We start from the raw sequence: 17,088 nt of genomic DNA, 5'->3' as shown, positions 1-17,088 counted from the left end.
CTGAGGTCAGTTCTGGGCCCTGGCTGAAGTAGGCCTGAGACAGCCTTCCCCCTTACCTGTTCTCTTTTGACTTCGGATGTGGAAGGATAGGAAGCCTCAGAGCTGTACTTTAAAGTACAGGTTTTACAGGACTGGGAGTCAGAACTAGGATCCGGCCTACCCTCACAATGGGAACATCTATTTTTCTTCTGCATCTCAAATCTCAACCAAGAGCTGATGATAGTGGGCCCACAGAAGCCAATTTGTCCACAGACCTTCCTGTCTGAGCCAAAAGCAAAATAGAAAAGGCACAGATCTGGATCTCCTATTTGACGCTAACTCCCCCTGTTGGCATGGAAGTATACCAGTCAACTCTGGATGAAAGGAATTGACATATCCAACAAATGTTATTCGTTTATTGAGCAATAAAGAGGAAATCTTCATGCATTAAGTGAAGATCCATTACTTAAGAAATAAATCTATTTTGTAACTGATATTTTGAATAAAATACCTTCCTATTCAACCTGTAGAAGTCATCTGCTTCAGAACACTGGATCTTGAGATCTCTGAGAACAGACCAAACTTTCAAGCACTTCTTGAAACAAAACCTTGCAAGGGTAAGCTGGGACGAAGTGAGAGAATAGCATTGACATATACACACTACCAAATGTAAAACACATAGCTAGTGGGAAGCAGCTGCATAGCACAGGGAGATCAGCTCAGTGTTTTGTGTCCACCTACAGGGGTGGGATAGGGAGGGTGGGAGGAAGACGCAAGAGGAAGGGGATATGAGGATATATGTATACGTATAGCTGATTCACTTTGATATACAGCAGCAACTAACACCAACAATGTAAAGCAATTATACTCCAATAAAGATGTTTAAAAAAAAATCTTGCAAAAAGCTTTGCTAAAAAAGCCTTTCTTAATCCAGTGCTTTTTAATTAATTTTATTGAGGTATAGTTCTCCAATTCTTTATAGTTCTTCTGATTCACAGAGAAAGAATCTAAATTACACACAAATGATCTTTAAGGTCTAAATAAAAATTAAAGATTTCCTGACAGGAATGTGTTGAGCTTAACAACATGCAATGAGGTGAAAGGGCTGGAGAAGCAGTAGAGGGTTCGGGATACTCAAAGCATAAACGTTTAATTTGAAAATAGGGCTACTATCTTGTTAATCTGTTCTATAATAGTTTGTTCATTGCTACATAAATCCTTGTTCTATTCATTCATTTTTTTTTTTAAAGAAGGTACTATGCAACCATACTAGATGCCAGATATCATATTCAGGTACTGTGCAGCACATTATTTAAAATGGACCAAAGTTCAAGAAACTTTACAAATAAGAAAAAATAGAAGAAGAGCAAGAGAGACATACTATACAAAAGTCTTAGTAAAACTTTCCTGGGTCACAATTATGACATAAAATCTCTTCTTTTAAACCCTTTGCTTGCCTTTCCAATTCCATGCACTTCAAAAAAAAAAAAATTAAGACTTACATCTTTGCATAATTTCCTCTATTTCTCTAGCTTAAATATATACATTTTGATTTTGTTGTTATAATAATCATTCATCTTTATATCATGTCCATCAGGGAAAAGCCCCATTTTATATTTTGAGAATAATTTAATAAAATGTTACAACTAATAAATAATAATAGACAACATGGGGTGGGGAGCTCCTTATAAGCCAGGCATTGTTTAAAACGTTTTAGGTGGATTATCTCATTTAATCCCTCACAATAACCCTTATGAGAAAGGTTCTATCACAAGCCCTAGTTTACAGAAGAGAAAACTGAGGCACAGAAAAGTTAACTAACTTGCCCAGGGTCACACAGCCAATAAGCGGTTAACCCAGGATTCAAAACTAAGCAACTCTGCTCCAAAAATCTATGCAATTAACCTATATTATGCTTCTTGGGCTAAATCCCTGCTCCATCTCACCAAAAGTATTCTGTTGCCAAAATGGAGTCTCAAAGGATGCATTAGCAATTTATTAATTTTGTCTTTTTGCTATAGGTTGACACACTCAAGAAACAATGAGTTTTGATTCTCAATATTCTTTCCTTTGTTTCAATTTTTCTCTAAACCATTTTAAACATACAATTTGTAGTTTTACACCTACACAGAGTTACTTATATTTTCCTACCTTTCTTTATTTCCTGTGTGGTTTTATTTATTTATAGTTTCAATATTCATTGAGCATTTACTAGATGCCTGGCATATGAATTCACAGGCTCATAAAATCACAAAACTTTAAATCTTGAAACAATCTTGGAGATAAATCAAAATTAATGTTCACAGTCAAGGAATATAAAATCTAGAGAAGCTAGATTTCTTGCTTCTTGGTCCAGCCCAGAAAAAAAGCTAATTCAGGTATTTCTCCTGTGATCATCTGTACCCACTGGTTTTCTCTTCACAACTAGAAAAATTTGATGTCATCTAGATACCTCACTAGGCAGTCTTTCAGGTCACTTATATAGATAATAAGTACAACGGATGTTGTATTAGTGTAGGTCTTCTGTTAACAAAAATACCACAAACTGCATGGCTTAAAGGAAAAGAAATCTGTTTTCTTACAGTTCTAGAGGCTATAAGTCTGAAATCAAGGTTTTGACAGGGTCATGCTTCCTCCAAAACTCTAAGGAACTTTCCTTCCTTGCCTCTTATGGCTTCTGGTAGCCCCAGGTAATTCTTTGTTTACAGCTGCAAGGGTAAGCTGGTAACTCCAATCTCTGCCTCGGCCTTCACATGGCTGTATTCCCTGCAGGTCAGTCTATCTTTTCTTCTAATAAGGACACCAGTCATATTAAATCAGAACCTGCCCTAATAACCTCATCTGAACTTGATCACATCTACAGACCCTATTTCCAATTAAGTAAAGTCATACTCACAGGTACTGGATATTAGGATTTCAACATATCTTTTTGAGGAAACAATTCAACCCATAACAGATGGGATTATTAATTGCTAAAGTATCTTTATCTTTACAGTTTTCCAGTTAAATAAATATCTGTTTATTCCTACCCTCTGATTTCTGATTTTAAATCTTTTCTTGGGCCATGCTAAAAGTATACTTCCCACCCAATGGTGACTTATATTTAGCAATCTTTCGTAAAGAACATTGCCAAGTCTTTCCTAAAACCTAAGTAGATGATTTTTCTGTACCCTACTACCTTCATATAAAAGAACTCTAAGAATAATCAGGCATGATTTTTTTCCTTAGAAAATATTCCCTTTCCCCTAAGAAGGTTTTTTTACTTAAATATGTGATGACTCTATTTGTTATTATGAATTCTAAGAACTTGTGCAATATTCAGAAAATACTTACTAAGCCTCATCTATTTGCCAAGTACTGCTCAAGGCCAAGGAAATCAAAGTAAACAAAATGAAAGTCCCTGTCTTCGTGGAGCTACAGGTTGGGGGGCTAGCAGGGATTATAGGGGAAGAAAATAGATGCTAAAATCATACATATGTACATAATCAAATGCCATAATTAAATGAGTTAATAACATATAAATACACATATTAAAATATTTAATGCATAGAAACGCTTAAAAGAAACCTACCACATAGTAAATGTTAGCCAACAAAATTGCAGTAGTAGCAGCAAAGAACTAGAAGTAAGGGCTATGTAAGAAGTGGAAAAGGGCAATAGGATAATGATGGCAGGGAGTAGAGGGTTAATCAAAGAGCCTATTACAGCTAGAGTAGTCAGAGAGATGTCTCAAAGGAATGACATTTGAGTTGAAATGATGAAAAGAAGGCAGTCAGGCATATGAAAAACTGGGGAAAAGAGCATTAAAGAGAGAGGAAACAGAAAGGCCCTGAGACGAGAAGCAGTTTGGCCTGCTCAAAGGACAGTAAGATCAGAAAGGCCAGAGTGCGGAGGATGAGAAGGAGTGGGAGGCCATGCTGGGGGAGAGCTAGGCAGGGATATGATCATGTAGTTCAAGCTCTGATAAGAAATTTTATTTTGATTACACAAGGATCCCACTGGAGGGTCATAAGCAGGAGATCACACAAGATCACACTGAGATCACTCAGTTACTACGTAGAAAATAAAATGTAGGAAGGGCAAGGGAGCAGACAGGTAGTCTGGAAGAAGCAGTCAGGCCACAACTTACTGTTTTATTATGATGATCACAGTGAAGATGCTGACAAGAGGTCAGATTTGGGATATATTTTAGAGATAGCACCACGAGAACTTATGGATAGAGTGGATGTGAGATTTGTGAAAGAGTGAACACAAGGGTGATTCCCACGATTTTTGGCTTTAACAGCTGATTAAAGGTGATACCTTTAATTTACTAAGAAGTGGAATACTGTGAGAGTGGCAGATTTGAGGGTTTTGACAAGTTAAATATGAGATCATCAGTCCAATTCCTGAATGAAATAATCAAATTCTAAGTCACTCTTTTTAAATGAAGTTCACTTTAAGTATGTCTTCGTCATGCAAATGACTGTAATACATTATATATAATACCAGAAACAACAAAGAATTTTAGTTGATCCGAATAACCAAAGCATTATTTTTACATATTCAAGAACCATGTGGCAGAGTGATGACTTTTGGTAAGCATGTTAAAGATAGAAAGCCTTCACATATAAATTTCAAAACTGTATATGCATTTATTTAATTTTATTTTTAAAACATAAGATGAAAAATAGCTCAATTTCAGAAACTTGGATTCTCTGACACTGAGCTCCACCTGCTGGTAGTTTCTTATCTTTAGGAATTTGTTATCTTTAGGTATTACATTATGAAAAGAATTAAAATATGTTTAAGTGGAATATAGCCTCCAACATAAATACACTGAAAAATCACATTTAGGAGAAATCATGGTAACTTTTTCTTTCTTTATAGCTACCTTTTATTGAGTTTAGCTATATGCCAGGCACTGTGCTAAAACATTTTTACAAACATTATCTCATTAATTTTCAAAACAATTCTATGAGGTTTCTATGATTTGCTACATTTTACCAATAAGGATATTTACCTCAGAGAGGTTGTGTTGACCTTTCCTATAGTCATATCTTTAATAACACAGAGAGGGTCTGAACTAAGTTCTCTCTGACTATAAGTCTGTTGGCTTAGTAAACAGGCAACACTGCTTGGATAGAATTTAACCTATTGCGGCAGAAAATTCTGAGTTTGAATCTGCCGCTCTTATTCTGATCAAAATCCTTACTCTCTTCAAGTTTCAGGGTTCTCATCTGAAAGGTAGGAATCACTCCTTCCTTGCAGGGTTGTTTGCCAGTAACAATAGTTTATGTCCAGCATACAGTCAGTTCCTTTCTTTTAGTAATTTTCCTTAAATGACATATTGGAGCAACCTAACATATGAGGCTTTATATGGCCAGATGTTAATGAATCAAATCCACTGTCTCTCAAAGAATAATCCTTTAGGAAATTTTAAATTTTGAAGTGTAATAGATATTAAAAAGTTTGTTTAGAAAAATCCTCCAAAATGGAACATTTCATATAATAGTGAGATTTTCAGCACTCTTTAACTACTTATCTTTAAAATCGATAGAGTAATTATACATAAAGCCAACAAACAAATCTACAAAGTTAAATTAAGAATAATCAACTAGAAAATAGTGAGACATCACAATTATCACAATTTATCATGAAAATTGCAAGCAAAAGTTGAAGTTTAACACTGACAATTTCCCTTTAATCATCAATAATGTTTTTTAATCCTAACAAGGGGCAAGCTTTGAATAATGTTATGGGAGCTACGTTTTCACAACATAACAAAATTATTTTACATATATAAAATATTTCCAATAATTTAAAATATAGGTCTTCAACAATTTTTAAAAATCAGCTAATTTACTAGTAAATCCTTCTAATCTTACAGATCCACCTGCAAACAAGTATAAAATACCTGCAGTTGAAAACTTTTCCCAGGGAAAATAATGACCCACTGTATAACCTGACTGCAGCTGAGAAAAATAGTACTAAGACAGAATCATTAGAATCACATCCAAGTTCATTAATTATTCTAAATCTAGATTATATTCTTGGATGAACTCCGTTTACATACAGCTGTATTCTTAGACCTCCATGGACTGATTTTGGTGTTATGGCCTCCACTTCCACCGAGGGATTCTAGATTCTGAAAGAGATGGCCTTATGAATCTTCTTCCAGCATGAGCTGTAGTGATGTTGTCAAGGGCACTGTCACTGCAAAAGTCAATGTCAAAGCCTCCAGTAAGAAATTCTATTAGAGCTAAATACAATGAAAAGCTTTGCTTCCCCTGCAATGGGACATGCCTTCTTTTATTTAACAGTAACTAATACATGACTTTATCGTCCCTTTCATTTTGGCCTTCGGGAAGCTTAGACACAAAATAATAGCTCTACTGTAGTAACTATCCAAGCTATGACCTACATAGCTTTTCCTCCAGTCTTGATATCTGTTACAACCTCCATTTTTCCTGGTGCTGATTTTATTTTTTTATTTGTATTTTGCTGTATTTTGTCATCATCAGCTACCTCAAATACTCTGAGGACTGAAGCAGGAAATGAATGGATGAGTGAATGACACAAGTATATAAACTAGCAAATAGGAAATCTATACAAAAAGCCTTGCAATGTGAAGATTACAAATTCCCAGAGCTAACAGTCTTTTCGCCGAACAATTTAAAACAAACCTGATTATCTCATATTGGTGACATCATGCTCTCTGCAATCTTCAGACCCCTAGACATGGTCATTCTACTAGGCTGCCTTTCTTAGAAGTGATACAGCTGAAGCTTAAAGCATCAGCTCTTTTTCACTTCCTGTCAATCAGCTGAAGAACTCTATGGAAAAACAGAAGGACACAGGAAGGTTTCCTGCGTTCTTTGGTTTTTAACATCCTAATCCCAAATCACATTGTACATCCACAGAGCAAGACGTCAAGTTGTCTCTGACTTTCTGACTTTGGGAGACAGGAAAGAGGCAGCATCCCTAAAAATCATCCAAGAAGCCTATAAGAATGGCAGATGAAAATCAAATCAGGCTTTCAAATTCCCATGGAAAACAACAGATCAGTGTTTTTTCATGGTATGGCCAGTCCATGTTTGTTTTACTGCTCACATACCAAATATCTTTAGTATCTGCACAAATTATTCCATCATTGTAAAAGCATGGTCTATCTTTCAAAATAGAAATAATTATGATCTAATTCCCCAGCACAATTTTCAAATTATAATAAGTGACCACTAAATTAAAGTGAGACCTCTAAATTGTATGCTGTCATCAAATGCTAGAAAGTACAAAGACACTTTCTCTTGGTGAGTTAAATAACCAGTGAAAAGTCAGAATCAACATGCTTGCACTACCCAGTTTTGGGGTAACTGACACTCTCTTTAGCTCCCCAAGCTCCTGATTTGAGGTACATATTATTATCTTACAATGCTTAATAAGCTACTTTCACAAGAGGCATTCAGAATTTAAAAGAGTTCTTTAAGACAAACTCCTTTGCCTAATAGTTCTCAAAATTTTTTCAACCCCAAGAGACCTGAAGGATGCAACACTTTCACAGCATGCATTATAGTTAACTATGGCTTGTTAGTAAAAGAGAAAGGTAGGGACAAATGTAGTCCATGGAGGAAACATAATATGGGAAGGAAGAAGGTGAAGGAAGAGGGTTGACAGAGAGACAGAAGTATGGCCTGTGTAGTTTAAAAAGCCCCTCCTCGTCCCAAGTAATTCTGAAAGGACAGCCATGAACAGCCCAACACACAGACACAAACTAACACCAGTGGAACATGCCTTCATTTTGGTCCCATGCTTAATTAGAGCAAATTTTTTTTCTGAAATTCTTAATTGAAGTACAAGATATATTCAGCAAAGTGTACAAATCAAAAGTGTACAGTTTATGAATTTTCAGACTGAAAAGATCCTGGTGACTAGAAGATGGATCAAAATACAAGTCATTTCCGCACTCCAGAAGTCCCCTGTGTGCCCCTTTCAGTCCTTCCCTCATCTCACCAAGGGGAACCCCTATCCTAACTTCCAATATATCATAGATTACTTTTGCCTCTTTTTGAACTCTATATAAGTGGAATCAGATTATGTAACGTCTGGTATATTTCACTCAACATGATGTTTGTAAGTTTCACCCATACTGCTGTATATAGCTGTAATTTGTTCATTCTCATAACTGCAGACAATTTCACTGGGTACATATTCCACCGTTTATCTATTCCGTTGTTGATTGACATTTGGCAGTTTCCAGTTTCAGTTTATTATAAATAGTGCTCCTGTGTATATTCTTATACATGTCTTTTGGGGAACATATGTATTCATTTCTGGGTCACAGGGTGTGCCCATATCCTTTAGTAGATATTGCCAAATAATTTTCCTAAAGCGGTTGTGGTGGTTAAGATATTTTTGAGAACACAGTGCATCCTGACCCCACTTAAATGACACAGCATACTGAGTTTCTGATTTTGCCTACCTATAAGTGATGAATATGCTAGCTAAAGCTATTTCTCTGTATCCTTTCCTTTCCATCAGTGCTATAAGGAATTTATTACTTTCTAGAACATATTCTAGAATAATTTACCCCTCTGCATTAACTGAGTAGGTGTTTTGTTTTGTTTGGTGCTTATATGCCAAGGAATATGTAGAAAAGGAGTCAAACATTTGACCAGAATCTAAACACTGATGATTTCATCTCTTCAAGCACGTTGAAGAAAAATTTATTGAGCACCTACTCTTTGCCAGGTACTGTCTTAAGCACCAGAAGCTTTATATAGAATTATAAGAGATGAGGTACTTATAATAATAGCATAAATGAAGCCAGGGCATTTTCATTCGCAATGCTATCTTCTACTGGCCTCTCAGACACTCTCCTTTATTTACTGAGATCTTTGCAAGTGGCTTATAATTATTTTCTTTCCAGTACATGACTCTTATACCCAAGGCCTCAAAGTTCCTTTGGATCTCTACATCTCCAACAATGCTCATTTATGCTTAACTTCAGCATTGCATTCTACTATTCATAACTTGGAACCTACCAGTCAAAATTCCTTCACATGTGAAATTTCAGATCACACTTAATAGCTTCATATAAGCCTCTTAACTACCTTACTCCAACTATACTTGTTCTTAAACTAGATGAATAGTCAGTCCCTGGACTACTCCAAGATTTTTATCCCAGTCCTTCACCCCTTATATACTTCTTTTTTTTGCTGTTTCTTCCATAGGGACATACCTGGTAGTTATGACAAGCATACATTCTGATTGGTCAGAGTCCAGGGTAGGGGCCAGACAATATAAGGAAAGCCTTTTATGCAGGCCATTCAGAAAAAGTACTGTTTAGCCTAAAAGTTATAAGCAGCCATTCTTGTGGGAGTCAATATAACCAGACTTGTCCTGATTTGAAATTTTAAAAGGTTACTCTGGCTGGAGCATAGTGAACAGGTGGAAAGGAGGCCACTGTGGATGGTAACAGACAAGTTAAAAATCTCATTTTCTAATTGCTTTTCTTAATGAATATTTTCATTACTAGTGAGGTTGAAAATTCTTTCATATCTTTATTAAAGCTTATATTTCCTTTATTATAAATTTCTTATGTTCTTTGTCCATTTTTAATTGATGCATTCCTTCTTTATAAACCAATTTGGATGATTTACTTACATATTTTAAAACATTAATCCTTGCCATATTTGCATCACATATTATTCCCAATTTTTATTCTGCAATTTAATTCTTTGTTTTCTGACACAGGAAAATGTTCACTTATATTTTCTTTAGTCATTTTGTGGCTTTATTTTTTTATATTTGAGTAATACACCTGAAATTTATTTTTTATGTGGCATTAGCTTAAGGTCTAAAATGATATAAACTGAATAATCTTTTAATCTTTTGTTTTCCTTAAAATAGCCTTATACTCATATTAAGAACATATAGGCTTCTTTGGACGAGTATTCTATTAATCTATCTGTATATTCTTGCTTCCTAACTATGCTGTTTTAATAATGTAAACTTCTAGTTGTTCAAATGTTATGTTTCTAACATGATCAGTATGATAGCATTCATTCAAATTTCAAAATGAAGGCAGATAAAAGGATCTGAGTTTGTTTATATTCTCTTGTAGGCCCTTGTAACATCTACCACATAGTTAAATATACAGTAGAAGTATAAATGATTTCTTTCTGATTGAGTTATTTCTCCTTCCAAGGAGTAAATGATTTTTAAGCAATTTTGAGAACTTATCTGGAAGAATTAGCCTCTACTCTAAAAGATCTCTAGATACATTCTGACAGAGAAAAGCTTTCCTTAGTCTGAGATCTTATCATTTGTCTGGGATTTGCAAACTAAACCAATGATTTTAAAAATTAACAGTTGAGTCTTAATCTTTTAAATATTAATACTGAGAAATAATTTTCTTCAGAACATTATAATAAAAGAGAAAATTTATTAGGATTCAAAATTCTTTCATTAGGTACCAAATGAAGCAATAAATCATAATATTCACATATTCTCTTTATTAAACCTTTCAATTAAATTAAAGAAATTGATATGTGATAAAAATAACTTTCAAAATTTATGACAGAAGACTTTAGAGATAAAAATATATGAATCCTTCACTACATGAAAGGCCAACTGTCTACTTTCAATTCAAGTCAAAAGATAACATACTCACACATAAATTTTAAGACAAATACTATTCAATGTAATAGATGAATTAGCAAATAAATTGTAGAGGCTGAAACACTTTTCTCAGGTTGAAGAAAATTAGATAATTTTTAAATTTTTAAAAGAATGTCCTGAACATCTTATGCCATGGTTTATATGCCAAGTAGTTGCTTTTTATTGATTTATTTTTAATGGGTACGCAAAAACAAAACTATATTATGGGAGAAAAGGAAGAACTGTATTCATTATCAATAGAAATTTTTAGCAATTTTATTATTCACAATTATTATGACAAATTAGACATGTATGTAAAAATCTTTTTTTCTTCTTCAGATGATTAGATCTCTCCCCTGTCTTTTCAAATAATGTATCTGCACTAAACTACAATAAAAAAGTCCAAAGATTTTTTACATTTTGAATTAACATAGAATGAATGTCAGTTAATACTATGTCTATCAGTTAACAGTTAATCCAAAAAAAAAAAAAAACCCACAAAAAGAAAATCTAATTGGTGTGTGAATAATAATGAAATTGTTGTTAAATTAAAATTTGTATTACATTTAACGTTTTTTGTGTGAATTTGCATAAGTCACTTAACTTCTCTGCTCTCATTTTTTGTATTTATCTTGAGTGGTATTCCAGTATTCCTAATTTCCTTGGACATGTAGATTTGGGGATCATCAATTGATGTTTAAGTCATGACAGAAGGAAAAAAAGCCCACAGATAACATGAATACAAAGAAAAGAAAAGGATTGCAAGCCAAGGGCTGAAGGCTAAAGCCTGAGGAATATTAATGATCAATTTCATCACAGCACTTAACTCTGATGTTTTCTTGTTAATCAATTATTTATTGCAACTTTCTGCCTGCTGAATGTAGATTTTTGAGTACAGAGACTCTCTCTTTTACTCCAGGATGTCTCCATCCATGGCACACAACAGATATTCATAGAAGTTGGTTAATTGTGTTTAATAAGAAGGCAGAGGAAGGAAGAGGAGAAATGGGGACAAAGGTGCAAGAGACAGAAGAAAGGAGGAAAAAGAGAAATGCAGAGGAGAGGGAAAAGAAAGGGGACAAAAACCAAATGCGTACTAAGCACCTTCCTATGTCTGGGCTCTATAATGTGCCTTTGCATTTGCACCACTCATTTAGTCCTAATAACAATCCTCTGAGGTGCATATTACTAAACACATTTTACAGATGAAGAAACTGAGGTTTAGGGGGGTAAAAATTTACTTAAAGGTAATGAAACGCATGATAATTTGACTCAAGTTTCCACATTTTCTCCACCCTGCCCTGCTGGTAAAAAGAGAGCCTTTAAATAATACTGAGAGATGGAAATCAATGAGGTATAAAGAAAAACTGGTTTCAACTGACAGAATGAATAAATAATAGTATGGCATAAATTGACAACAAAGAGAGTTATTTTTAAAAGGCAATATAAGTATTAAAAGCTGTTAATTGAATTTTCCATAATTGCAAACTTAAAAGAAAAATGTTATTTTAGTAATGAATAATTATAAAATATAATGCCATTTAGGATTTTTTTTTTACTCTAAAAGAAAACTGTCATTAAAAAATGTGATTATGAGTTATATTTTTATAAAAATTGCTTTGTGCAAAATTTTAAACACAAACTTTAATAGTGCAGTAGAAGAAAAAAATGAGCTTACAGTAAACTAATAACACTAAAAATTTTCTTTAAAAAATTAGCTGGTCAATCCTATTGATGCCAGCAATATATAAGTAAAATTAACCACATGATACTTTGTTTAAAAAATACTTTTTAATCTATTATGGCTAAAGAACACAATACAGTAGGCCCTCCACATCTGCAGGTTCTACATCCACAGATCCAACCAACCATGGATCTGAAATATTTGGAAAAAAAAATTCCAGAAATCTCCAAAAAGTAAAACTTGAATTTGCCCTGTGCAGGCAACTATTTACATAGTATTTACATTGTATTTACAACTATTTTACGTACCATTTACATTGTATTAGGTATTACAAGTAATCTACAGATGATTTAAAGTATCATCATGTGTGTAGGTAATATGCAAATACCATACCATTTTACTGCAGGGGCTCCTGGAACCGATCCCCCTTGGATACCCAAGAAAGTCTGTACTTCAAATACAGAGTAGATCCCAAACACGCTTATCTATCATCTAAAAATTAACAGGATACATTTTTAAAAGAAAATACTCATGCTTAATGAAAAATAATATCAAGACTAAGGAATAAAGACTAGCAGAAAATAAGCATTTACATTAAATCATCATTTCTGTGATAATTATCATCTACATAAAAGACAATGGTAGTTTACTAAGTTGCAGGCACTGTTCTACGCGCTTTAAATGTGTAAACTTAACTATTCCTTACAACAAATCCAAGAGTAAGTAAAACTGTAATTCCTGATTTACACATTGGGAAATGAGGGCAGGAAAAGTCCTGAAACTTGCCTAACACCTCCTAAGTGGTAGAGCATGGATACAAATCCAAGCAGTCTGGCTCTGCAGCTGGAGCTCTCTAGAGTGACAATTCTATTGCAATAACTCATTAGTCATTATCTCTGTAACTACTGGAGACTTTGTCACTCTGTTAGACTACCACTGCCACAATTATTTATAAAATGAGAAATATCTGATAGAAGCTAACATCAACATTTAAGCCATTTTTAAAAAAAACTGAATGGCATCAATTATAACCTATAAATAGATATTTTGAAATTCTGTACCTATTCGGTCCCTCTGTAAACATCAGCCGAGTGTATGTCTACGTACTGCTAGGCACCTAAATTTTTTTCTAATGTTTTAATATATGGATATATACAAGTCAAAATGCAGCCAAGTTTCAAATTAATTGTTAAATCAATTACTTTTGCTCCATCTACCACCACCAAACCTATGGTAGGTTCTAAATCTATTTTATCTTTGACCCACCCTTCCCACAAAACCCCGGTACAAAATATTCATGTAATAAGTAATGATTAAACACTTGTTTAATCCCAAATGACTGAATAATTAATTAATCTTTTAATTTGCATTAATCATAGCAATATTTAATTCTTGCCTAACTTTACTTTGTTCATTTATTATATCCTTTTAGAGCTAGCTAACCCCTGGCTAGTTAATTAGTGCTAAGATATTAAGAAATCCATAATTAAAAAGACAAATTAGGAATATATATATGTATACATATATATACATATACATGAAAATGAAAGGTAGCTTTTTCATTTGGTTTATAGTATATTACATGTATATATGTGTGCGTGTGTTTGTGTATAAAAATGAAAAAGTTACATTTCATTTACCATATACTTGATTTGGCTTATTTACTCACTGAATATGCATATAAATATGAACAGAGATAGTTAAAATAGAAGTTAAAAACAGCTTGAAATTTTGTTTTCTTTCCCCCTGATACTTAAGATACAGTGGCCTGATGCAAAAATGTCTCTGGCATCATCCATTAACCAGTCTGTGATGTGAAATGACTTCATTTGTATGAACCAAAGAAAAATGAACATTTAAAGGAATCTTTTTTAACTGAATATAATTGACATATAACATTATATTAGTTTCAGATGCATAATATCATGATTTGATATTTGTATATACTGAGAAATGATTTCCACAACATGTCTAGTTAACATTCATCACCACACATAGTTATAAAAATTCTTTTCTTCTGATGAGAACTTTTAAGATCTACTCTCTTAGCAACTTTCAAATATATAATAGAGTATTATTAACTATTGTCACCATGCTGTATACTACATCTCCCTCATTTTATTTTATAACTGGAAGTTTGTACCTTTTGACCACCTTCACCCACTCCCCATCCCTACTTCCGGCAATGAAACACAGTCTGTTCTCTGTAACTATGAGTTGTTTTTTGTTTTGTTTTGTTTAAGATTCTACATATAAGTGAGGTCATACAGGAATTGTCTTTCTCTGTCTGACTTATTTCACTTAGCAAAATGCCCTCAGGGCCCATTCATGTTGCCACAAATGGCAAGATTTCATGTGTGTGTGTGTGTGTGTGTGTGTGTGTGTGTACACATATATATGAGATATATATATATATATATATATATCTCACATCTTTATCCATTCATCTATTGAGGGACACTTAGATTGTTTCCATATCTTGGCTATTGTAAATAATGCTGCTAGGAGTATGGGGGTGCAGATATCTTTTCGAGTTAGTGTTTTCATTTCCTTTGGATAAATAAACAGAAGTGGAATTGCTGGATTGTACGGTAGTTCTATTTTCAATTCTTTGAGGAACCTCCATACTGTTCTCCATAGTGGCTGCACCAATTTACATTCCCACCAACAGTGCAAGAGGGTTCCCTTTTGTCCACATCCTCGCCAACACTTGTTATTTGTTGTCTTTTTGATAATGGCCATTCTGACCAGTGTAAGGTGATATTTCATTGTGGTTTTGATTGGCATTTCCTTGATGATTAGCAATGTTAAGGAATCTTGACCTGAATTATTTAGAAAAATCAACAAGTTTTTTATAATGTAATCATTATCACCTCCTAACTTTGTTTTATAAATTAGAAATTTATGCATCAAATAAACATAAAGCATATACCTCTAAATACACTTTAAGTATCACATCTACAGGAGAATTTATTAATTTAATGGTCTAGAAAGCCACTGAAAGTTCAGCATGATAAAATTCTTGCCACAGGAAAGCTGGAAGCAAGAATTTATTAATCTATAAAACTTGAAATATTAATGTCGATATTAATGTAGTAATTAACATCCATAACTGACATTGTTCTCAGGTTAAGAAACCTTTAAACTACTTTGAGAGTAACATCTAAACCTATATAAACTGCATAAAACCTTCCAAAATGTATCTTACATATAACCTCTATTTACACACATAGTAAAATTATAGGATTTCACCAGCTGTCTTTATAATAACAAACAATTGTAAACCATGTAAATATGTCACTTCTTTGCTCAGAGTCTTATTTCTCTAAGAGGTAGCATCAAAGTCCTTACAATGGTCTGTGTGACTATGCGATCTAAATGCCCACTACTTCTCTGACCCCATCTCCTACTACTCTGGCTCACTCTGTTCCAGCCACACTGGCTTCCTTGTTGTTCCAACACAAGAACCAGACTCCTGCATCAGTGCCTCTCAACTGCTTTTCCCACTGCTTGGAATATTCTCACCCCAGGCAATCTCATCATTTGCTCCCTTAGTTCTTTCAGATCTCTGTATAAATCACTTTATCAGTAAGCCTTATTTGACCACCATATATATGAAAACCCCTCCCAGCACCCTTTTTCTCCCTGCTTGTTTTATTTTTCTCCAAAGAACTTACCACCACCTGACATATATATGTATGCAGGTGTGTGTGTGTGTGTGTATGATTGTTTATTGCCTGTCTCCTCCAATTAGAGTGAAAGGTCCATGAGGACAAAAAAAAAATGTTTATTTTGTTCACTACTGTATCCCCGGAACTTAAAATCACACCTGACATTCAATAAATATTTGTTTGTTGAACAAATAAATGAAAAAAAAAGAAGTAACTGTATACTCACTGTTACAAAGTGATACTTAAAATATATTAAGTAAAAAGTAAGGTACAGAACAGTATTGTATGTTTTACCATTTGTGTCAAAAGAGCAGGAAGCATATAATATAAATTTATATTTATATTTGTATACAATGCTTCTGGAAGGTTACCTCTGAGGTAGGGAACTAGGGACTAAGGAGAAGACACTTAGACACCTGTGCACGTATATGTACTACATATTCAGAGAAATTAATTAAGGTTTTGCCTTCATAAATAAGAAATATTACAAAAGATAATCCTACAGAAAAATCTACAATTCATACTTAAGAACTCAGTAAGTATCTACAAATTAATTTACATGTGAACTAAGGTACACTATTAGAAAAAAGTAAAATAGAATCTTTTTGTAACAGTATTTCTTAATATATAGAAAAAAGTAAAATAGAATCTTTTTGTAACAGTATTTCTTAATATATAAAATACTTAACATAATCTCATTTCAGTGTCACAGAAATCCTGTCAGGCAAGGTGGGTATACATTCATTTCCTCCCTTTATGGAAAAGAAAACTCAGAAAGGTTAAGTAACCTGACAATAGTTATACAGCAGAGAAAAAGCTCAATTCAGGTCTCCTGATTCTTAGTCTGGTACTTTTCTCAGTGTATTTGATAGTATGGCTTGGAATTAACATTTACCTTATGTATTTAAAGAAAGAAAATATACCTGATGATGAAAACAGATAAAGCTTCAATGATGCTGTCAATACATCTCAATTGATATCATTCCAATTTAGTGACTAACTATAAAATTGAAAATATATTGAACATTATGGTAAAATGAATTACTATTGAATCATAATACAGACAATATTTAGTCAACAAACCAGATATTTTGTTGGTTGAAATGTAACAAAACA

The 17,088-nt window shown here is 33.5% G+C and overlaps 1 protein-coding gene across 15 annotated transcripts in view; it reads right to left on the bottom strand.

The window, feature by feature from the left end:
* FER (FER tyrosine kinase) overlaps positions 1-17,088 on the bottom strand; it is a 476,299-nt gene that overhangs the window by 286,695 nt on the left and 172,516 nt on the right. The window contains exon 1 of one of the 15 annotated variants that reach the window (XM_022591578.3): positions 57-15,100. The exons of the other annotated variants lie outside the window; for them this stretch is intronic. Within the exon in view, the coding sequence (XP_022447286.1) occupies positions 57-194 (138 nt within the window). The 5' untranslated portion in view covers positions 195-15,100. Of the gene's footprint in view, positions 1-56; positions 15,101-17,088 lie in introns of those variants that run through there. 15 annotated transcript variants of the gene reach the window in all.

The sequence above is a fragment of the Delphinapterus leucas genome, chromosome 3 (assembly GCF_059928025.1).
Source record: "Delphinapterus leucas isolate spDelLeu-1000000601 "Yukka" chromosome 3, BTC_Dleu_Yukka2, whole genome shotgun sequence".
NCBI lineage: Eukaryota > Metazoa > Chordata > Mammalia > Artiodactyla > Monodontidae > Delphinapterus > Delphinapterus leucas.
The sequence above is the reverse complement of the archived record's forward strand: the minus strand, read 5'-3'. Positions and strand labels throughout refer to the sequence as shown.